General features: G+C 39.5%; 1 protein-coding gene across 1 annotated transcript in view; it reads left to right on the top strand.

The window, feature by feature from the left end:
• The window catches only part of LOC143527817 (protein kinase C-binding protein NELL1-like), a 216908-nt gene that overhangs the window by 38679 nt on the left and 154469 nt on the right, over positions 1-23760 (top strand). The window contains exon 4 of the mRNA XM_077023124.1: positions 16769-16939. Coding sequence (XP_076879239.1) covers positions 16769-16939 — 171 coding nt within the window. The remainder of the gene's footprint in view (positions 1-16768; positions 16940-23760) is intronic.

The raw sequence follows: 23760 nt of genomic DNA, 5'->3' as shown, positions 1-23760 counted from the left end.
GGGCTTTTTTCGAATTTTGGTCTTTTTCCATCCAACTTTTTTCATGCGCATTTTCAAAATGCGCAAAAACTCGGTGGATGGAAAACCCTCTACTGTTGATCATGAAATCCCTCTTGATCGACTCCAGAACTGGGTAGGCCTTGGTGGGTCTTGAACTGGTTTAGATCTTATCTAAATGCAGTAGCGAACCGTAACCATTAAACCTGGGCCCGCTCCCATCCCCCCCGAAAAAAATTGTTTTCTCTCCTAATTAAATGCAATAAAGAAAAAAAAATGAGACGACAGTACAGCTTTAGACACACAATAAACAATAACATCTGTACTAGATAACTTCTTAAGCAAAATAAGGTTCCACAGCTCCGTGTTCCTCGGAAGCGAAATATGTAAACAATGCACGAGGGCATCAAAGGAATGAATCAAAACTAGCTAGCAGTGGTACGCTAACGCTAGCTAGCATCGCCTCTGTGGGTGGAAATTATCATACAGTTAAGCCCGCCCACTAAGACGGCAGATATGAATGGTCAATTTTACTGTCATTTGAAACTGGTATTGCGCTGAATTATAACTGCCTGGCCCTCTGTAAATGAACAACGGGACCACCAACCACCACCATTCTGCGGAGGCATCACAGTCCTTATAAGGGGAGACACAGGCTAACAGGCTTCAACTTAACCCCTCCTTCCAACACAGATTGAATAGACACGGTTGAATAATTTATTTGCTTATATTTTTGTAATTGTTTAGATGTCGATTGTCAAACTGTAAGTAGATAAAATAAAATTGGATAAATTGTATTATATGTATTTATGTTTTAAGAATATTTTAGGCCCTCTGAGAGGGCGTAGAGCAGGTATCACCAAATGGCGGACCGCGGTCCTGTCCGGACCCAATCACATTCCTGATTAACTGGATACGGACCCAAATGCCAAAAAAAATTTAACGGGAGACTATATTTTAAACCGGAGAATTTATTTTCAGACGAGTGTTACGTTCACCACCCATTTGAGTGTTACGTTCGCCCCCCCCGCTCAACAACTTTCGTTCGCCACCGCGGACCCGGACCTAAGGTCTGAGCTATCTGCCAAAAATGGACCGCGGAAAGATTTAATTTATTACCCCTGGCGTAAAGGGTCCTGATGGTTCCTCACTGTCTAAATGGGTGTGACTATATTGCATTAGGTGCTTTGTCCTCCAAACCTCAAAAAATAATTTGCGGGGTCCTCAAAGGATCAATTTTTGGACCTATACTGTTCAACCTGTATATGCTTCTGTTACCCCATATCATTAACAGACATGATATTAGTTATCATCAATATGCAGATGACACTCAACTTTACATTTCTTTAGAACCTAAAGCCCTAAAATCAATTTAGCTCACGGTTACCTGTCAGTTTTAGAATAGATTTTAAGGTTCTGGTGATGGTTTTTAAATGTCTTCATGGCCTTGCTCCTCTTTACCTTAGTGAAATGATTGTTAGGTATGTTCCAGTCAGGTCTCTCAGGTCTTCAAATAACAATCTACTGGCGATTCCTAAAACCCGGTTAAAGATCTGAGAGGGTGCTTTCACATGTTATAGCCCTAAGCTCTAGAACTCTCGTCCTGAGGAGTTCAGAGACATTTCATCCCTGCACACCTTCAAGAAGAGCCTCAAAACCTTCCAGTTTAGTTCTGCATTTAGTTTGGTTATTTCTGTGGTTTGTTTCTATTTATTTATATATTTATTCTTGGAGTTAACACTTGGAGTTGCATGTATGTACATATGTATTATTACACACCTCACTAACTGTCACCTCACTAACACACTAATTGTGTATTATGTGATTGCTGACTTTCCTATTGGCTTCCCTTCCGTGTGTGTGTGTGTGTGTGTGTGTGTGTGTGTGTGTGTGTGTGTGTGTGTGTGTGTATGTATATGTGTGGTGTTATGGTTTCCATGGTGATGCCAGCACATGCTCTTTGTTTACTTCCTGGATTTGTTGCCTCTGTTCCTGGGGGTGTTCTGTGTGTTTCTGTTTTGGTCTTTGTTGTCCTTGTTTGATTCCTAGCCCTTGATTGGATTCAGCTGTGTCTTATTAGGCCTTGTGTATATTTAAGCCCTTTGTTTCTGAAGTTGGCACCCTGTTATGAGAATAACTGCTTCTGATGATTCCTTCAGTGTAGTAGGAGAGGTATGCATGTGTGTGTGACTAAGCCAAGCATACTATGATAAATTGTGTGTTTGCCTTGTGTTTTTGTTTTTACGTTCCCCTCTTGCACATGCACCCTTCTCTCTGCCTCATTCCTGCCTAAATGTTACAGGTGTATCTATAATTTTACCATTACTTTTCTTTTTTATCTTTCTTTTCACACCACTACAGTCTAAACAACAGTAGGCTACTTGAATTTAGGTTTGTATTTTATCCAATAATGGGCCATTTTAATGATGCAATTGTAAACATGCTGTGTCTGTGCTAGGGCAATATCATTCACGGAAGCTAAATACTTTTTCAGTTAGTAATTTGTCACTAATAATCTTACACAAAACTAATCACTTTAATATTAAGGGATATTAAGACAGCACAAAATATCAAAGTGTCATCTCTAATCCAGATGAGTCTCATAATGGTGGTAATGTGGTTAAATACTTTTGCAAGGCACTGAAACCTGAAGCAGCAGTGCACTTTGCTGATTAATCACTTGCATCATTGACTTATTGAGGAGAACTGACGAGTTCTCACAAGTGAACTCTTGCCTGCCTGAACTGTAGTGCTGATTACTGATGCTGCAGTCTCAGAAGTTCACCATACCCCAAACCTGGATGAAGACTGGATGATTTTGCTGATATTACCTTGGTGCTCTATACTCAAAGCCTGACGTTAGTCCCAGCTTGATGATTGAAATGGTGCACCATGTTATGAGAATCTCTAGGAGCCGGAGAGATAGAGGGTGCATGACCCAGTCAGACAAGCTCATGAAGGAGCATGACTCTGGTGGAGGGAACATAATTCAGAAAGGTGGTTCAGCTCTTTGCTTAGTGTGCTCAGTGTCCTTTGTGTTCCACACCACCAGTATGGCAGTTAGCAAGTGACTTAGCATGGCACAAACTGTGATGTAATTTGTATGGCATAAGGGCGCTCCACACTGCTGGAGTAGTTGTGTATCCTACTCCACGTTGCTGGAGTATGTGTGTGTCCTCAGACACTGCTGGAGTAGGCCTGTGTCCTCACACACTGCTGGAGTAGTCCCTTGTCTTCTCACACTGCTGGAGTAGGCCAGTGTCCTCACAACACTGCTGGAGTAGTCCCTTGTCTTCTCACACTGCTGGAGTAGGCCAGTGTCCTCACAACACTGCTGGAGTAGGCCAGTGTCCTCACAACAGCTGGAGTTGTAGCGATATCTCCATCACTTGGATAGTCTTTGTGGAGAGCCTTTAATGCATTTCCACCCCAGCCTGAAATGTTTCTGGAAGCTCTAGCCCAGCTTTGCAAATCTTTTATGGGACATTACCATTGCACCTGGGCATCATCAGCAGTGGTGATGTCTCTCTCGACTGGGTTTGTGTCGTCATGTCACGGTGCTCCCTTCTAGCGTATTCTGCTGCATGGCTGACTGTACAACCCCTGGCAAAAAGTATGGAATCACCAGTCTGGGATGAGCACTCATTTAGACATTTTATTCTGTAAAACAAACTCATATCAAAATCATGATGCAATAACTATGTCCTTCCAAAGTGCAACTTGTTGGCTTTTAAGTAACATTTAAGTAAATGTTACTTTTATTGAGCAAGCACAGGGAAAAAAATATGGAATCACTCAATTGTGAGGAAAAAAATATGGAATCATGAGACACAGATAAACAAAAGAACATTCAAAATACATCACTAGTATTTAGTTGCACCACTTTTTGGCTTTTATAATGGCTTGCAGTCTCTGAGGCATGGACTTGATGAGTGACAAACAGTATTCTTCATCAATTTGCTGCCAACTCTCTTTGGTAGCAGTTGCCAGATCAGCTTTGCAGGTCGGAGCAATCTTGTGGACCATTTTTTTCTATTTCCACCACAGGTTTTCAATTGGTCTTTCTCCAAGGAATGTCTTCATTGTTTTTGCCCTATGGCACGATACATTGTCATCTTGGAAAATTATTTCATCATCTCCAAACATCTGTTCAATTGAAGGGATGAGAAAACTGTCCAAAATGTCAATGTAAACTTGTGCATTGATAGAAGAATTAACCACAGTCATCTCCCCAGTGCCTTTGCCTGATATGCAGCCCCATATCAAGGACTGTGGAAATTGGGTTGTTTTCTTCAGGCAGTCCTCTTTATAAATCTCACTGGAAAGGCGCCAAACAAAAGTTCCAGCATCATCACCTTGTCCAATGCAGATTCTTGATTCATCACTGAAGATAACTTTCATCCAGCCATCCACAGTCCATGATTGTCTCTCCTTAGCCCATTGCAATCTTGTTCTTTTCTGTTTAGGTGTCAATGATGGTTTTCTTTTAGCTTTCCTGTATTGAAATCCCTTTTCCTTTAGGCGATTTTTTAACGGTTCGGTCACATATATTGGCTCCAGCTTCCTCCCATATATGCTTCATCTGTTTAGTTGTACTTTTTCAGTTTTCAAGACAAATGTCCTTAAGTTCTTTTTCTTGACGCTTTGATGTCTTTCTTGGTCTACCAGTATGCTTGGCTTTAACAACCATTCCATGCTGTTTGTTTTGGTCCATATCTTGGATACAGCTGACTGTGAACAGCCCACATCTTCAGTAACCATGCGTGAAGAGTTATCTTCTTCAAGAAGTTTCACAATCCTCTCTTTTGTTTCAAGAGACATTTCTCTTGTTGGAGCCATGGTTCTTGCCACTCGACTTCATCCAGCAGCCCTCCAGGGTGTCATGACTGCAGGTGTTTTTAACTGCAGACTAACGAGCAGATCTAATCTCAGGCAGATGTCCATTTAGGGAAAGGAAATTGACTGGGTGTGTCCTTATTTTCTACCTCCAATTTAGGAGATTCCTTTTTTTTTCTCAGAATTGAGTGATTCCATATTTATTTGCCTGTGCTTGCTCAATAATAGTAACATTTACTTTGTTTCCACATTGTTTCTTTTTTTTCTTTTAGTGTTTCTGAAAGCCAACAAGTTGCACTTTGCAATGACCTTATTATTGTATCATGTTTTTGATCTGAGTTTGTTCTACAGAGTCATCCCTGACTGGTGATTCCATACTTTTTGCCAGGGGTTGTATGTGAGCCAGCTGTTCTTTTCACCTTTCAGCTAGTTTTCTAGGGTCTGTTTTCCTGTCCCAGTGGGCATTGCCTCTCCTCTTAGCAGTTGGTCGAGCTCTCTGTTTTCTGTCTGGCTCTCTGTGACGGTCGTGGACGGACCGCACATTTCCTCCATCTTTTCCCTTTTTATTTCACGCACACACACACACACACACACACACGTATACGCACATGTTCATACGTTTGCTCACATGCTGACGTTGGCGTTCAGTTCCCCAAAGGCGCTGGATGAAAGCGCTGCCCAGAAACGCTATGAGCTAATCGGCAACCAAGAGACTTTTTGTCCCGTTATGGACTGCGGCGGAATGAACGAAATATTTAAAATGAAAAGAGGACGCTAGACAAATTGTTTCCAATGCTTGTCTTTTATTGTGCTTACAAAGTTATTGGTGTTTCTTCTAAGTACAAAAAGAGAAATAACAAGAGATCATACCACTGTTTGTTCTTCAGGGTCGACGGACTTGTGGGTGGCATAAAGGGGTCGGCGAGGAACAAAGGCCTGTTTATTTGTTCCGGCCGGAAACGGCCCGGTTCAGCTTGCCGAAATGTCAGGGGGTTGACTGAGATGGGCTGTGGCTGAATGGTCATCTATTAAATGTTGGCTGCGATGTTAGGCAATGTTAGATTTTGATTTTTATGCGTGCAAATTGTGTTGTAAATTGTGTGTAATGTTTTACTGATGCATCAGTTTGTCTAATGTATGATGAATGTTAAGTGTTCCCCTTTTGTGTAGGAATGGTGCTGGCCACCTTCTTTATATGTGTAGTCTGAGTCCTATGTTGGAGGCCAAGCATTTGATCTTGTATAGGGAGCGGCCCCCTTTTTGAATTCTGCTGCCATAGTGGTTTCTGACTCTTGAAGAGAGACTCAGCAAGTTGAGGTTTTTGAATAGTATGTTTCTTTTGATATGTTGATGCTTGATTATTGTTATTATTATTTTTGAGTAATTATTTGCACAAATATTCACTTTCTAAAGAAAAATAATAAAAAGAAGAGAAAAAGAGAATTTTTGCTTGGACTTTGTGCTCCCTCTGCTATCTTGGCCTGATCCACTTTGCATTTTTTTTGCAAGTGCTCGTCCAATCCTTCACACTCTCCACCGCAGCCATTGATTCCTCCCCGGCGTTCCTTCGCCTCCTCCACATTTAGACTGACATTGTTCAGGATTCACATTGTGTCTTCAGAAGCGTATTCATTTTAGTCTTCAGATTCTCCTTCCTTTTTTATTAAACAGAGTTGAGATATTTTGCCCTAAATGTAATATACGTAAAGTTAAACAACCCCCCCCCCCCCCCCCCCCACACACACACACACACACACACACACACACACACACACACACACACACACACACACACACACACACACACACACTACATATCGGAAGATCCATCAGCTCTGAAAGTAAGGTGCTTTTTAAATCATTCTACAATTTTTAACATCTCTGTCCTAGAAAAAATGGATGAGCAGTTTTGGGGGCCAAAAGCCAAAGCATGTTATTTCAATAGTATGTGCTAAATATATTCATAGGGAAAAAAATGAGTGAACATGCTAACCAGAATCTTTGTCAAAACATTGGATTCCCCGGAAGCTTAGAGATTCAGAATACTTTATCTGCTACATTAGTGCTCACTCTTCTTTACAAAAAGATGATGAAGCAAAGGTTTGACAACAGTGGGGCAAATTCATAATGCTAGATTTCATGTGATGGTAACAGCAAATAGCACAATGCGAACACATTTTCTCAATCATAAGTATGTAACCATTTGGGTGATATATGGGTCTACCATTTTTTTAATTTAACTTGCATATGAAAGCAATTACACAATTTATAATGCATCACTTTGCAGAAATACTGCCTAAACCTGTCTGACAGTAAAAGTCCTGGTAAGAAGCTGATGTGGACTGATTTTTTTTCTTCAGCAGTATTTGGTCAACACAGGTCATTTATCAACTCAAGTCTGGCCAGGCTCTCATTTAGCTGCCAGTGTTTTAAAACCAAAAGTTTTTGTCCTGTTTCCAATGTGCATGATGGGACACTGCAGCGTGTCCCAGTGTAACGTGACGTGCTTGAGATGGGGTTAGAATATTTGACACTTTTACAATGATGAATGCAAGTGTAGGTGTTACAGAAGATGAAAGTACACTGAGTTGAGATACAATGTTGCTGCTTTGTCATTATTTGGAATAAGTACTGAAGTCATCAATGCATGCAGTGTAAGTTGCAGGTTTTAGGTAACAGGCTGTTTTCAGCATGCCACTGGTCTCACAACTGGGGTTAATCAGTCATCTGTCCCTTGACATGGATCTTTATTATGCATGACCTCTTTTCCTTTGGCAAATTTGAATTTAGCATAGTGGTAAGTTGACACATTTGAGCTAATTATCGCCATGGCAGCTTTATGAATAGGAATTAAGAATGTGTTGCACATTATGCATAATATAGTGTGGTCAGGTTTTATGAATCTGACCCAATATGTTTAAACACAATCGTATGTTAAATGTTCTCTGTTCAGCTTCATGACTAGTGCAGAAAAAAGCTCAGGTGTCAGAGTTGTAGTGTTTGTAATTGTTTGCGCATGGGATAATACACAGCTCTTCTTTCACTAGGAGAACCTCCGATAGCCATACAGGCCATAGGCTATAGAACAGGAAAATATTTTCTTGTGCCTCTTAGAGATAAAGGCCTTTTAGTGGCATCACATTTCTGGGTGCTTTGATGGAGATTGATCTAATACATGGTTATGTGAGAGCATATGGAGTTAGAAAGATGAGTTTCAGTCTTGACTATATTATTCTCTCCAAGCCACAAATTCAGTGCAATATGTGATGTAGTTTGAGGAAATGTAACCGACACCAACAGTCGTCCCATGTTTTGCTCATCACTCATAACCTGATGTGTCTTGGTAGAGAGTAATTTTTTGTTTTGTGCAGATAGCAATTTCCAGCCTTACCACATCTCCCAAATTATATATACTGTATTTTTAAGGCAGACAGGATGCTGCTGTGTTTCTTCCAAATCATCTCTTCTGATTTCACACAGAATAGATTGCCACTCTCAGATGTACATGTCCCTTCACTAGCAAAGCTCTTCAATCGATTTCATAATTCTGTGCCAGTCTAAGAATTATGCAATACTTGAGCTTCAGCGACTTTGTGTCAAGAATGTTGTGGTGATGTGGATAGCTGATTTGTGGTGTTTAAATGCTGTGTTCATCTAGCATGTCAAGGTTACTGTGTTCTACTAACAAAATGTTTTACCACTTCCACTAGAGTCCACGTTGTTTACTCTTCTAATACATGATCTTTTCACCCACAATGACACTCGACTCTAGGTTTTATTAGCACATCTAACTTCACGAGTATTCACTTTAAGGAACGGCACCGTTGAGGCGCAAAATTAGGGGAGGAGGTTATGCAAATTAACAACCTGTGGAGTTTCACTAATGTGAAGTGAGTGGAAGAATTGCATGTTTTTTTTATGCCAAGGACAAGGAGGAGGAATAACTTTGTCTTCACGTCTGATCACAAACAGTCCTGTAGCCATTGTCAAAGAATCCATAAGTAGAAAGGGAGAATTCAGTAGAGAGCTACTAACAGTATTAAAAGTCTATTGACTGTCAAGTCACCTTGTAGTATCAATATTTAATAAGAAAAAGTTGACAGAACAATGGATGAGCAAGAAGCACACCATTCTTGGCCTTATGAAACATGGCTGTCCACCACTTGTTGACATCTATTTTTAGTTTCCACAAGCTGCTCTATAGTAGTTTTATTGGGTATGATTTTTAGTTTTGGCAAAATATAGTGTTTAGCATATATAACATTTTTGATTTTGTAGTTTAAATGAATTCTGTAATGTCTAGTTGCTAGTTGCTGTGAAGTCTATACAGTATCTGGGTTCCGTAATGTAGGTGGAGGTTCAGCTGGAAATTTTTTTTATCCCTACTTTTCATTCTGATGAACAATGTGTTTTGGCCAGATCTTATATTGATGTCTCTCTATCATTCAAATAAGCCAGATTGCAGATGATGTCACTGAAGGGGTAGGGGTATGATGAACTGGCTGTGAACTTGAGCCTGCTGTGCACTCTAAATGTTGGTGTGCATTGCGAGTTTTAGGTGAATCTGACCTATCGTCTTTTCTCCATATCTACCTCCCATGTCAGCTGCTTACTGGTGGCAGCAGCTGTAATAGAATAGCTGTTGCACATCACAACAGAGCTTGATGCTACAATTCAAGTGATGGCAAACAACCAGTCTGCATCTCTGTGGGAAACTGGCAGTAACATCACGCCACTCCAGTTTATTGTTATGTACTGGAGTGGCCATTCACAGTCAAATGTGCTTTTACTTTTCTCTGCTGAGATGCAAATCATATGTCCACGCACGATGGCTCTTTTATTTGATTGAAATGAGCTGTCAGATCCAGGCGCATGGCAAATGATGTTTTGATTTGCATGTTGAAATGATGACAAGCTGGTTGCACTCCGACTAATGTCCTGCCATATTACTCACCCTCAGACAGGAATTCAGACCCTTCAGTGTTGAAGGGAACCACACTGTAATAATGACTGTTAATTTTCTTGGTGTTAATTGCTTAAGATTACTGCAAGGCCCTACACAGGAGGGTGCCAGTGTTGCTATGGAAACTGCTGAAGATGAGCTGGGGTCATTTGGCAGTGACACTAAAACTTAGTTTCTTTGTTTTTTCCATTAAATTGATATACTAGTGAACTATCGAGGGAATGTAGAGGTGATGCTTAAAAAATAAGGTGTATAATTAGAGTAGTTGTCTTGGCATACTGTATAACATTAGTTTAAAACATGCATTCATCCAGACACATAAGCGATGATAATGGAACAGAAAGACAACATTCAAAAAGTCATAAGCTCCGACCTTGGTCAGACAAGACAGTTGCATCAGTGCCTCTGTTTAGAAGCCCTGGTTTATGCTTGAACTGCGTTGTCTCAATAAATTGAGAGGTATGATGCTGCTTTACATTCCACAAAGCAACGGAACAATGTGTTTTTTGTTTTTCTGTAGAGTCCTTCAGTTTGTGATGTTTCGAGAGGAGATCCTTTTCAACAGGAGAGCCAGTATGGTAATTGGTCAAACTTGTTCAAATGAATCTCTTGACCTCTTTTTCTATGGCCAATGTGTTCCTGTATATTCTCAACTGCATGTTCGGACCTGTTGGTTTAAAGGGCACGTGGAAGGATGAGTATGTCCTCACCGCAAAACGCTTACAAGTCACACGATTCATCCTTTTATAGTGAACTCTGTTTTCAGACAAAGTGAATAGGGAATGTCAAATGATTTGTGATGTTGAACCTTAAGATCATTGGCTCACAACGCAAGGACATTTGTTATGGTGGAGGTAGCGTAGAGCGCCCTCTTTAGGCTTATACACTGAAGGCTCATCTCCGAGCTCTGCAGCCAAGCACACATTAGCTAAAAGGCATCTAATATAGATATCTACAACCTACACAACACTGTAAAGTATGGCACTTAATTTCAAAGGCCCTAGGGTTCAGCCTTCCTCTGAGATTCCTCTGTAAATATTGAGATATAAAAACATATACACAAACCTGGCAGAATGATTCATTAGGTGAGCGTAATCTAATAAAGAGAATAAAGGACATGAATATCACTGCTTCTGTAACTGTGTTGTCCTGACTGTGTGATTAGAATAAGATCATTATTCCAGCACTTTCCAGCTGGTCCACTGTTTTGTGTACATTGGGAAGAGCATTGATCAGATTTGTCATCCCAGAAGTCTCTTCTCTCAGGTCTCAAAATATTACTGAGACACCTGGTCTCCTAATACTGCTGATGTTTTATAGTGCCTCAAAATGCTCAAACGTGTCTGTGGACTTATACTAATCAAAACTGTCAACTGCAATGTAATTTCCTTTGTCTTTTGCAGGACTGCATTTAGATGTACAGTGCAGGCTGTATATAACTGGACAGAATATGGGTCTTAAATTTGTATTTCTACTAGGGGTGGGCATAGAATAATTTTTTTAATCTAGATTAAGCTCACTGAAATCTTGAAATGAATCTAGATTAATCTACATTAAAGTGGCTCATATGCGTGCTACCCAGGTAATGACTAAAAGTCAGTTTTTGAGATAGGGTTTCTTAATACAGAGGATGCATTAGACCAGGGGTTCATCTCCTGTTTCCAAAATGCATCAATGACTGCTTGAGGAAGCTGTTCTACTTTGATACTTAAAGAAAAAAACATGCTCAATAAAATGTAGGCTACTCGTGTTCAATGGTTTATTCAGTTAAACATGAATTTGTAAGCCTACATACTGTACATTAAAAGGGGTTGATAACATGTTTATTCAGCTAAACATGATATTTGAAATGTAAGCCAACATTTAGTACATTTACCCTCACGGACGTAATTTGGGGGGGACTTTTTCAAAAGCCGGTTTTGGTCCTCTGCAGTTTTAACGGTTAAAAAGAAATATTTAAATAGCGAGGAATCTAGCACTAGGACCATGCAAAAAACCACCGCTCCGAGCTCCGCTCCGGTAACACTTTACGTTCCTAAAAATGAATTATCCATGAAGCAAACCTGGCTACTTCGTGGCTGCATCCATGTAAACACACATACGATTTGTAATTCACAGGTTTAAAAACTCGTTCTCGCCCCTACTGTGCAATTTGGTTAGGAATACAGCCGAGCTAAACTATCAAGGTGAAAGTCATCATAGTTTGCTTACCCATTTTGACCCAGTTCCCAACCCAACTTTAAGAATAGATTAACAGCGATAATTTTTATATCACCCGATAAGAGTGTCAAATTAACAAACGCCGTTAACCGCCCACCATTAATTTCTACACTTTGTACTTTAACATATTGTAGTCCTACATACTAGATAAACAATTACTTGAGGTAAAAGAACAGAATGCATTTCATTCAAAGGGAACATTCAGCTATCAACCATTGGAATCCCAGTTTCATATAGTCTTTTTTCATGGGACTGTAGGTAATTGGACAATTTAGCATAATCCTAACTAGAATTGTGTAGCATTTCTTTACAAATCCTTTGCAGTTTGTAACTACTTAAAATCTCTAACATAAACATAACCAGATATGTCCTCATAATGGAGCCATTTGCTATGCCTGCTTTTTAGCAGGGCTTTGTCTTCGGTAAGTGAACTTCTTCCAGTGCATTTGGTTGGAGCTAAACAGTAAAGACAACTGTGCACTTCATCAGGCGAGCAAATTAATTCTGCTGGCAGCAATAAAGGCTGTTATCATAGACGATAGTGGACAATAGTGGGTGCAAAGGGAAGCCACTGATTATGGGAGATCATGGATAACTAATGTACAAGATCAAATTCTTAGTTTGGTTGCGTTTGCTCCCAGGACTGAGAGAGAGGATGCATGCAATAACAAATGTGGCTGGAGCTTGGGTGGAGATACTGTCCTGCCTACAGTCTAATGCACATGCCCTGTCTCCAATTTTCATTTACCATGCAAGCACAACCAAAATGGCAGCTCCCATGTAAACCATATGGTTAATAGTGGTGACAGCATTAAATATATTGTTACCTTTAGGGTGTGATCATTTATTTTCACACTAGCCTGTCTTTAGGCAAGTAGTTATTAGTTATCTACATGCAAGAATGGTATTCCAAAACTAGGAAACAAATCTAATCTAGCTACCTAGCTAGAGGCTTTGTTTGAGATTAGGTTCATTGGCTTTTATCAAGACGTTCCTGACTATGTTAACGGTGATGAGGATTACTGTGAATTATCATTAATCAAATTTTCGCTTGTTGTACTTTGCCCAATGTTAAATAGAGTTGCAAGTTGTCTAACTACTAAGATACGCTAGTCAGTATTTCATTACACCATTGACACCATGAGAGTGGCATGAGGACCCAATGTCTTCTAGTGGGACCAGAGCTCACACTGTGAAGCTCAGTTGGCATTCACCAGAGAACACCAGAATTGGCAGGTACACCACTTGTGTTCCATTCTCTTCACAGATGAAAGCAGGTTCACACTGAGAATGTGGCAGATGTGAAGATCTGGAGATGCCATGGTGAACATTATGCAGCCTGTAACATCATCCCGCATGACCGGTTTGGCAGAAGGTCAGTGATGGCCTGGAGAGACTTTTCCTTGGAGGGTTACACAAACCTTTATAGCTAAGAGTATCCTGACTGCTGTTAGGTACTGGAATGAATTCCTTAGAGCCATCGGTCAAACGTTATACTGGTGCAGTTGGCCCTGGTTCCTCTTGGTGAAGGATGATGCCTAGCTTCATGTAGTTAGTGTGTAAACATTTCCTGGGTGAGAAAGGCATGCATTGACAAATATGAAGTTCTCAATTGGATTCAGGTCTGGGGAATGTAAACACGTTATGTATCAGTGTATCTGATTCCACCAAGTAGTGCCAGAAAGTGTCCAGGAGCTCACCAATGCTCTGTTCAAGGTCTGGGAGGAGATCCCCAGGACACCATCCAATGTACCATGAGGAGCATTCCCAGACATCTGGACTGTATACAGGCAACACACTACTGACACTCGTCACATTTCATCACAGTTGCCATGATAAATTCACACACTTCCGATCAGCCTATGATTTAAACCTTTTACTTTTATTTTGGGTGTGATTTTGAATTCAGCTCTGGTTTGATGATTTGATTTCCACTGACCTCCTCATTCGTTCCATTATGTAATCTTGTTCTCACTGAAGTAACAGTGTATATCAGTAAAGATTGTCTACTTGTTCATCAAGATCTGATGTGTGATTTCCCACTGGATGGGAGAGTATGTGCATGTTTGTTGTCGAGCATTTAAGCTTGATGAACTTTTCAATTCGATGGAACCTTCAGACACAAGTTAGTATAGCATCTTCCACTGATTACAAAGGCGGCCTCTCTAAGTCATGCCATCATCGCAACTGCTCTAATGTAGCAGCTAGGTTAGATTTGCAGGCACAAGCCACTGATATATTTTGGTGCTCTGTGGAGCAGATTAGCTTTGATGATTGCAGACCTCTGTGAATCAAGGCATTTTTCTCAGCAGTAGGATACGCAAAGCCACTCATCTGATGGTTCCTTTGTAAGATTTGAAGTACTTCAGATGTTATATTGTTCACAAATGTGGGATGCTGAGCAACGGAAGCACATATTTCATGTCTGTTATTTTTTTGCTTCTTTTTAACATGTCATTTAATTTCTCTGATTAATTTATTCTTATACGTTTTTGACCTCCTGATTGTCTGATATATTGCCATTAACTTGTGCCAAGAAAAAGCATCAGACTCCAAATCAAAATGCCACGTCTAGACCTGAGCTTCAGACCTTTTAATTAGCTTTCTTGTAGGAAATAATAGCGCAGTGACACACAGCTGGATAAATGTCCATTTACATGAAGAGACATGATAGGCTGCCATCTGTGTATACTGTGCCAGTTTGGTCCTCTCTGTGTGATTAAAATAAGAGTAACACTTCAGTCCTGGTAGGTGTACGAAGAACATAGGAAACATAGGAAACATCACGGACGTAATTTTGGGGGGGGGGACATGTCCCCCCCACTTTTTTAAAAGCCGGCCTTGGTCCCCCCCAGTTTTTACGGTTAAAACCAAATATTTAAATAGCGACGAATCTATGTCCCCCCCACTTTTGAAATCAAAATTACGTCCATGGGAAACATGGACCCAAAAAACAAGTAGCAGAGGCAACAAATAGATTACATTTAACAAGGGCGGTGATTCCTATGTGGGATACCAAGTATAGAAGGAAATTACCCTAGAGTTTGCAATGAAAGCACACCACATTTCAAACATGGTGTGCTAGTGTACAGGCTCAAAACAGCAATAATTCTCATTTACAGCTTTTCCAATTTACTGATTGTGTAGCTCACAACTTCTAATTATAATAAGAGTAGCCTAGTAATGCTGGTTCGTTTTATTTTTGCCAGAATCCGAAAGTTCTGCAGGAAAGGGAAACAAAAACTAGTTTGTGAAACCTTGTTTGGTATTCCAGAACAGTGTGTGTTTCAGCGTGCATTAATATGGATGAAGCCTGTTTGGAAGGAGCATTGAGGAAAACGTGATGGTGGGAAAAATAAAATTGTGTCCTGAGAGTATCCCTCGGTGAACGGTTGAACAGCTTAGTCTTTCTGACTCTTTATCCATGCTGATCAAAAGCCGCCTTCTCTCGCCTGCATGCTTGCTGTCTCTCTTACCTTCTTTTTCTCCATGTACTCTTTCTTTTCATCTGTTTTTTTCTGCTTTTCTTGCACTCTTCATGCTCTCAATCCTCTCTCCCGTTCTCTTCCTCACTCATTCTGTCCTGCATGCTCTTTCTTGTTGTCTTTCTCTCATGCACTCTATTTCTCTCTCTCCCCCATGCATCTAAGAAGCAAATATAAATGAATGTGAACCTCTTCCTTCTCCCTCCTTATTCCTTATACATGGGCGATCAAGTCTTAGAACTGTTTATGATGTGAAGGTCGTGTGTAGAGAGAAATGAACTCATCTTTGCAGGCTTTGCAAATGAACTACATGGGCTCCACACACAGACTCCACAAAACCTACATTCAATTTGGTGCTGAGGACTAGCTACCCAAGAGAATGTTCTACTGGGATTCCTAAGCTTTGCAAATACCACGATGCTGTTGCAGCCAACATAAAAATGCAGTGGACCCTAGAGAGATTATGATCTTGTTGTAAAAAGTGGCACAACGATGCAGAACATTCGGAGAATAAATCAGGCTTTGCCCTTGTTGTTAATGTTTAGCGCCCTCAACCCACCTGCTGCAGCAGCATGTTTTTGCGTGGATTAAATGAGTCATGAAGAACAAAACTTCCAAGGAAGCATCTTTCGATATTACAGCTTGTCGTGAGCAGCAATTGATATGGCAGCGTATCAAAAACTGGAGGATGTATGAGTTAAACCAGACGCTGAGTGTCAAGGACACTTTGGGGGAAAAAAATGGATGCACATTCCTTCAGCTCCAGTCAGTGTCCTGACTAAGATGTTCTATAATAAAAAAATCCTCAATGTTCTACCCAAGCATAAAATAAGAATTAAAATGCACTAAGCTGCCTACTGTACTGTTGTGCCTTTAGGTGACAAATCCATGCTCAGTTGGTTCTTTGTAGTCAGGTGTTAACTGACTGACTTGGTCTCTACACAAATGGGCCATGGTTTTGGTAGTCTCTTTCATGAATAACCCTATTTATATAGTAGGTGTATCTAATAAAATACCACCATATATGTTCACCCTGTTTTCGAGGCACTTGTAAGGAACCCCTGAACTACACATTTTGTATGTTCCTGCTTTAACACAAGTGCCATAACTTAAGATGCTGGTATTAATTAGCATAATAATACGTGGGTGAATCCAAGTTTGTTAAGATTAGGAAAAGCAAAGAAATATGCCAAATATGGGGTTCTCAGGACTGGGCCTGGCCAAGTAAATCATGCTAATCAACAGTTCTCCTCTTTTACTCCTTTAGTTACTTCGAGCTTGAGAGCAGTGGGCTTCGTGAGGAGATCCACTACCATTATCGCCACAAAGGGACGCCGCGCTCCGAGACGTTTCCTTACAGACTGGCTGACGGGCAGTGGCACAAGATTGCTCTGTCCATTAGTGCTTCTCACCTCCTGCTTCACGTGGACTGTAACAGGTAAGTGTTGACGAGGAAGAGCTGACCTTTGGGGATGGTCTAATCTTTAGCTAATTTGCATAGCCAGAGGAGATTACTTCTCATCATACTGGGGCTTGACATAATCTTTGTTTGGAAAAATGGCTCATGAAATCACTCTAGGACATGTTTATTATGGCTTTATGACATTATATGTTTGCATTACATTGGTGAAAGTAAATATTTCAGAGCTTAGTTCAGAAGCTACAAAATATAAGAAGCCAAAACCCATACAAGATACAATTAAATAGAAGCACCATAGAACATGCAAATGAAATGCCTTGTGTGTACTGGGGGTTTTTATAGGCTGACTTACACCTGAAGGCTCACCACAAAGATTGTTTAGCAAGATAACTATATGACTTAATGATATTGCACAAGGATAGCCTGCTTACTTGGTGCTTAAGTGTTATAGCATGCCTCTATATGGCTAGTTTAATTACTATGACAGGATATTCTCTTTAGACTCATTCTTTTCATGTGAATGCCCTTCTCTACTTCAGAAGAAAAAGGAATATTTTATTTTATATATTCTCCAATAATTTTAAATGATCCATTCAAATAATACAAAAATATTTGAAAATATTTGTATTCATATTTCTATAAATGTATTAAACTGTGAGAGGGAAAAAATGTGAGAACCTCTGTTAGTTTGAGGTCGTGTTTGCTTTAAGCTCCGTGTGGAATGGCATCCAAGCAGGTGAAGTAGAGCGTCCTGCAGCCTGGTGATAGCACCAATCCCTGCCGATATTGCCAGGTTCCCTTCCAGCACTTGGCTTCTGAGGCACAGGCCCTCCAGGAAGCTGATTAGCTTGCCCCTTTCATCAAAGAAAACATTTACATCTGGAGATTTTCTCATTCTCTGTCAAACTGTGGCATTCAGAAAGAGGCTCGACAGCTGGATTGTACCGTTGGAGAGTTGGTGCCATCTGAGGCCTGGTTGTCTGGTGTGGAAAGCCCTGTCTTTTGGTTCATTGCTGAAGATGCAAGTGAATGGTGTAGAGGCTGACATTGATCTGCCCTGCAGGGTAAATGGTGTGACTTGGGAATCAATCCTGCAATGTGTGCTCACTGAATATATTACTGATGTTTTTAGCAGTGGTATGTGGTATGACTAGAGTGAGCAGGAATTATGCCTGCCCCCTCTACCCGTTCCAGCTCACTGTAAAACACATACCCCCCCCCCCCCCTTTAAAAAAAAGTTAATGTTGACTGCTCTAGTCAGACAGCTTTTTGATTAATCATATGAATGTTTTTGAGTGAATTGTGTTCAGGTTTTGCAGTTTACCATGTTAAACACTTTAAGGATCATGTAGAAACTGATTACTAAAATATAGTAAGGTCTTATTTGCAGTCTGAACGATCTGACAGTGCAAGACAAAGAAATAATGGCTCTGATTCATCAAAGCTTTTCGGAAACAAGTACTTGCAAATTTCATTTAATCAGTTTAATCACTGGCACATTTGTGCAAACCACCTCATGTGTGGTAGGAGTGCATGTAAATTTGAGCATAAGATAATCCTTGTGCTAAATTCTTATGCAATTTAGTTTGATTACTGTCAACACCTATAATCGGTAAGGCTAAATGTCAATTGGATTTTTCAGATCTTGATCTTAATCAATAATCAGTCCTTCAAGGAAGTATAAATAGACAAACATTTTTAACTCGGCTTCATTGAAATTTATTTTTCTCTCTGTATATACTTCCTTCTGTTTGTCTTCCATTTTGAGTGAGCAATTAGCTTAATGCATGTCTTTTATTGGCTCACTAGTTCTACACCTGCAGCAAATGAGGTGAGTTTAATGCAAATATTATGTATATGAAGGCAATTCAGGGTGTGCCATTGGAAGATGATCTGTAAATGAGGTGAAGGACTTACTTTCATGCAGCTGAATCTGATTCATCCATTGCGCTCATATTACCGCTCATTTTGATGCCTTGTGATGGTTTCATAAATCAAACCCACAGAAGTTTGTATGCCATTCAGAACGGTCAAATCTGCACTCGTTAAATGCAAATTTAATATATAAAAGTAATTCAATGATGCAGTTAATCAGCAGTAAGGATATACCTCAGAATAGACATGTGTGTACATATGTATCATATTTGGCCTTTTTATAGGCTATTTCATATTTTTAATTATGTGTGTTTTTTTTCTTTTAAATTGCAGTGTAGCTCTTTGTAAAGTATAAATAAAATGTATTATTATTATTAATAACACATTAATAACTTCACACAGTACAGGCTTTCTCCAAATATCTAGTTATTACAACTTAAATAAAATAAATAGTACACATTTATACAAATACAACTAATACAACATACAATCAAGAATGGCAGTTATGAAGTGTTTTTCTTGACAAGTTGCCCTGATTTTAATAATAATTGTTAATTTGTACTTTTCCAATCTTCCTTAGTTTATGATAGTTTATTTAGGGTATGTGCGTGTGCCAGTAAATGTCAAAGAAGACTTCAGTTCCATTGAGCTTTCAGAAGATCTGATTCTGTATGTTTTCCTACTGTAAGGCATTTCGTGGGTTCACCCACAGCTTAACACTTTAAATCGTACTTGAAGCGGAATGGCGTTTCAAGTACCCTGCAAGGGCCACCAGAGTATGTGCCCATATGAAGAACACTTAAGGATATCGTGAGAGGACCATTGTTGTATGCTTTGTTCAAGTCTGTGCTTTTTCAGCTTCTATTGCTCAAATGAAGAGTTTGCATTCATCGCACCCCTATAATTTCCCAGCTCTTTGTTGCCTAATTTTATTTAAAGCCACTGTCATTTTGTGCCACCTTACAATGAGTAATGTTGCTGTGCACTGTGGCACCTCAGCCCTTTTCTGTAATTTGCAGGTCCAGGGAAACTTGCCTCTTTTGTTCAGATGCTCTAGAGTGATGGTGGGGATAATGAGATGCTATGAAAATATAATGAATCATGGTGCTTAGCTATGGTAGCTATCATTTTAGGAAGGGCACACTGCTATGGAAGCCCGTTGATTGTGTGTGAGCTCAGTTCAATGGTGTAGACTATTAGGGTGTAATTCAATAAATGTAAAATGTTTCATGTGGCTAAAACAGTTTTGATCTAGCATATGCATACTTTTTTGTTGAAAATTGTTGAAAACTGAAAATGGCAAATAACTACTTTATCCTGATTAACTCTCTTAATTTCTCTTTTCAAATTTCATTCTGTTCTTCCACACTTTTTAATTGCATAAAGCATTTAAATGAAACACACAGATTGTAGTAATTGCCTTATACTTTACACACTTGAATGCTTGTGTTCCTGCTGATCAGTTGCCTTTTTTAAAGATATCTGTATGAGGGTATTGATTTTTATGCAGTCTGCTATAGATCTGCTATAAATAAAACACAAACAGAAATATGGGATGGGGGTGTTTGCCAAAGGTAGGAACTGCACTAGCAGCCAAGAAGACTGTTCTAGATGGAGTGAGAGGCGGTTATTGGTGATGGTCATGTTTAGAACAGATGCCCCCACTTCCAAGGCTGTTAAGTGCTTTCTTTGCTTGAAATGCCTTCAGTGCAGATTTGTTTTTAACAGATTTGTTTTTTAATCACCTGAATCAGGTATTAGTAGAGAGCTGGAGACATCCTGAATTTTATATGTAAGGCTCAAGAAAGAATATTAATTAATAGTGTAACTATAGTAAAACTACACCCATTAAATCAATAATAGTATGACATTACTTTGCAATGCACAGATTTCCATATAATTAAATAATGTGATGGGAGTATTGACAAATTCATACTCAGCTCATTGGATATCAAATGGCTCAAAGTGAAAGGACAGACCATTCGATAGGGTTAAGATCCGCCAGAATCCGCTTTTATTGATGGACACTTTGTCAAAGTTTTCCTTGCCTGGTTTGAAAGAATATTGAACAGTGTTGGTGGTGATGTTACATGCAGCAGCCTGTTACTTTTTGTATGTTTATTGGTCATATAAATAACTTTGATGTTTGTCATCACATCTTTTGGACACTAGGAAAACATTCTGATTTTCACAGGCAGTATCTTTAACTGTAACAACACATTCCAAGTTGTCAAACTCAATAACTGCAAATACCACTCCCACCCCTCTAGTGTCTACCTCACCATTTTAAAGGACTTTCTGTCCGATATCAAGGCTACAATATTGAAGTGTGGTACTGACTGAGGTCTTTAAAAACTAATCACTGGAGCAATCCTATTCTGTTGGGAAAAGAACACTCTGCTGGCTCTGATTGTCTTGCAAGCAGGCGACCATCACAAGCACTGCATGCTGTTTAAAGCTCCAGCTGCTGTGGAATCTCGCAGTCCTGCAGCATTCGGAATGTTTTGTCCTAATCCTTCCCAATCTGCAGCTAAGAGCAGGACTAGCTACTTTAATGATTTCATTCTCGTACATCAAGACCAGTGTGTATTAATCTCTTAAACATTACTTTTTATCAAGTTATGCATTTTTACCAGCTACATAGAATTACTCTGTAAGGACGTGGGAACTAATATGAAAGATATGGTAGAAGAGGGAGAAACGGGACTGTGGCAGGTCCTTCTGGTTTAATACTCAAGGCTTTGAGTGTGGATTGCTTCAGAACTAGTAAACTTGGTCCCTTCAGAAGTAGTGAACTTGCTTGTTCTGTCCCTCAGTTGCGGAGGAACATGCAGAATAATGAGGAGAAGGAAGCATATTGTGAAATCGATGACACAACCACCTTGGTAAATGTGATCTAAAGCTAGACACTGCGCATCTTTCCAGCTGTGTTTGCTTCAGAATGCTAATGCGTGACATTAACAAGAAGCAGTGTTTATGCCTTGATGGCAGTCTTTATAGGTGCTAAGGGAAGCATTCCACACAAACACTGCAATATTGAGACCAAGAAGACTGTTTGGAGAACTATTCATGGTTCCCATTTGTAACTGCAAAGCAATTAACATTTAACTATACTGTTGTTTTTTTTTCTTTTTTTTTTCTTTTTTACTTTTTACATTATGGAACCAGTGATAAGACCCCGCCGGTACCTTAAATGCAAGAACATGAATCATTCTTGGTATATTTTTTTATGTTGCATTAAGATGATAAAAATAAATAAATAATTGAACTCTTTGCAGTGCTTATTTTCAGAGGTCTGGAAATAATCAGTAATGTCTTGTTGATGGATGAGTGAAGCGCACACCTGACAGAAACTCTTACAGTCTAAATGATTTCCTATGTAAGCCCATTCTCTCACATGTCTGACAGGTCATTAGGACATATTTGACTGTTCATAACTAATCTACATTTCCCCCCTCTTAGTTACTGGATACAGCCTAAAAATATAAAATTTCGTCATGTGCTGTAGGTTATTGTCCATGTTTCTTTTTATTTTTTCATGATTAGGTGTTTGAAATGTCACTATTCTGACATATTTTATGTTTTTGTGATATACCGGAGAATTCTACCCATTTATCATGCTTTTCTCATTATTATCTATGATTAGTGGTATGCTTACACAAGAGAATTTGGTGATCACCAAAAGTAAAGCAGAGAGCAGTAGTTATGGGTGGGGATTGCATCATGTTTGCCTAGATTAGGTTTATGCATGCAAGACGTTACATTATACTTTTTTTTCTTTATTATAGGCCATCCACGTAAAGGGAGATGATGCATTTTAGAAAAATATCCTCCAATGTTTATTTATTTTATTATCACTAACAATCTGTAGACAGAGGACGTGTATCAAAATGATTTATTCAGCTTGCAGTGTTGAAATGAAAACATCTCTATGGTCTTGGGTTTTCACTGTATGAGAAGTTCAGTGATATTTTCCCGTTTCTCTGGGGTGGTGGCCACAAGCCAGTCACTCAGGCAAACACTGTTTGTTTCATTAAACTGTAACTGTAGACTTAACATTACTGTTGTGTTAGTGTGGTAACACACAATGGGTTACAGTACTCCACTGTATGGAGGTTGAGCTGCTATGACAAGAAATCATTTCTCATTCAAGATGTTATGGCGCACTGGTCACTGCTCAGACTGGGGCCCTCTGCAGTTTAAAACATGACAATGAATGCACAAAGGAGGACAAGTGATTTCGTTCACTTATTCCCACATTATTAGATATGTGGTCTTTATGCTCAGCTCTATGCTGTCTGTCCTCTATAATGTGGATATGCATGTCAAAACATTTATTATGAAATTCCATCCTGTAATTGTTTTACAGTACAAACATGTATGTCAGTTATACTGCACACGAAGAATGTGTGTTTCTCAAACATGCATCACAGTTTGACCCACTTGGTCAGTTAAGCGCACACAGTGGAGCTGCAGCAGAGTTCAAAATAGACTTCAAAGCTTCATATATTTAATTATCTTCATATTGCAGTATATTCATCCTTGTTTTGGGCAAGTGATGGCATGCATTTCTTTCAGGATACTTTAATAGTGGCAGCTTATGATTGTGTATCCAGATGAGGCAATAGAGCAAATTATGTCTGGAATAAGAGTCCCGTTGTGGATTTTTCCATTTCTCATTTTACCAAGCTGTTGTAATGTAGTGTGATATGAATTATCCTGTTATCCTGTTTTGTGTAATGTTTTGAAGAACATGCTATATGAGTGATTGAGAATGTGCACACAACCACGTGTTACAGACCTCATGGATGACCTTCTATGCATGAACACTTATGACCTCGTAAGGCACGCGAGGTGTATTCTAGATTGGCGCATACATCGATCACTTCATTCCTGCCACACACTGAATATATGACCTGGATATGTCCTCACATCTGTGTGTGACAAGGTTTGAACCTCCTGAA

The sequence above is a fragment of the Brachyhypopomus gauderio genome, chromosome 12 (genome assembly GCF_052324685.1).
Source record: "Brachyhypopomus gauderio isolate BG-103 chromosome 12, BGAUD_0.2, whole genome shotgun sequence".
In the NCBI taxonomy this organism is placed as follows: domain Eukaryota; kingdom Metazoa; phylum Chordata; class Actinopteri; order Gymnotiformes; family Hypopomidae; genus Brachyhypopomus; species Brachyhypopomus gauderio.
The sequence above is the reverse complement of the archived record's forward strand: the minus strand, read 5'-3'. Positions and strand labels throughout refer to the sequence as shown.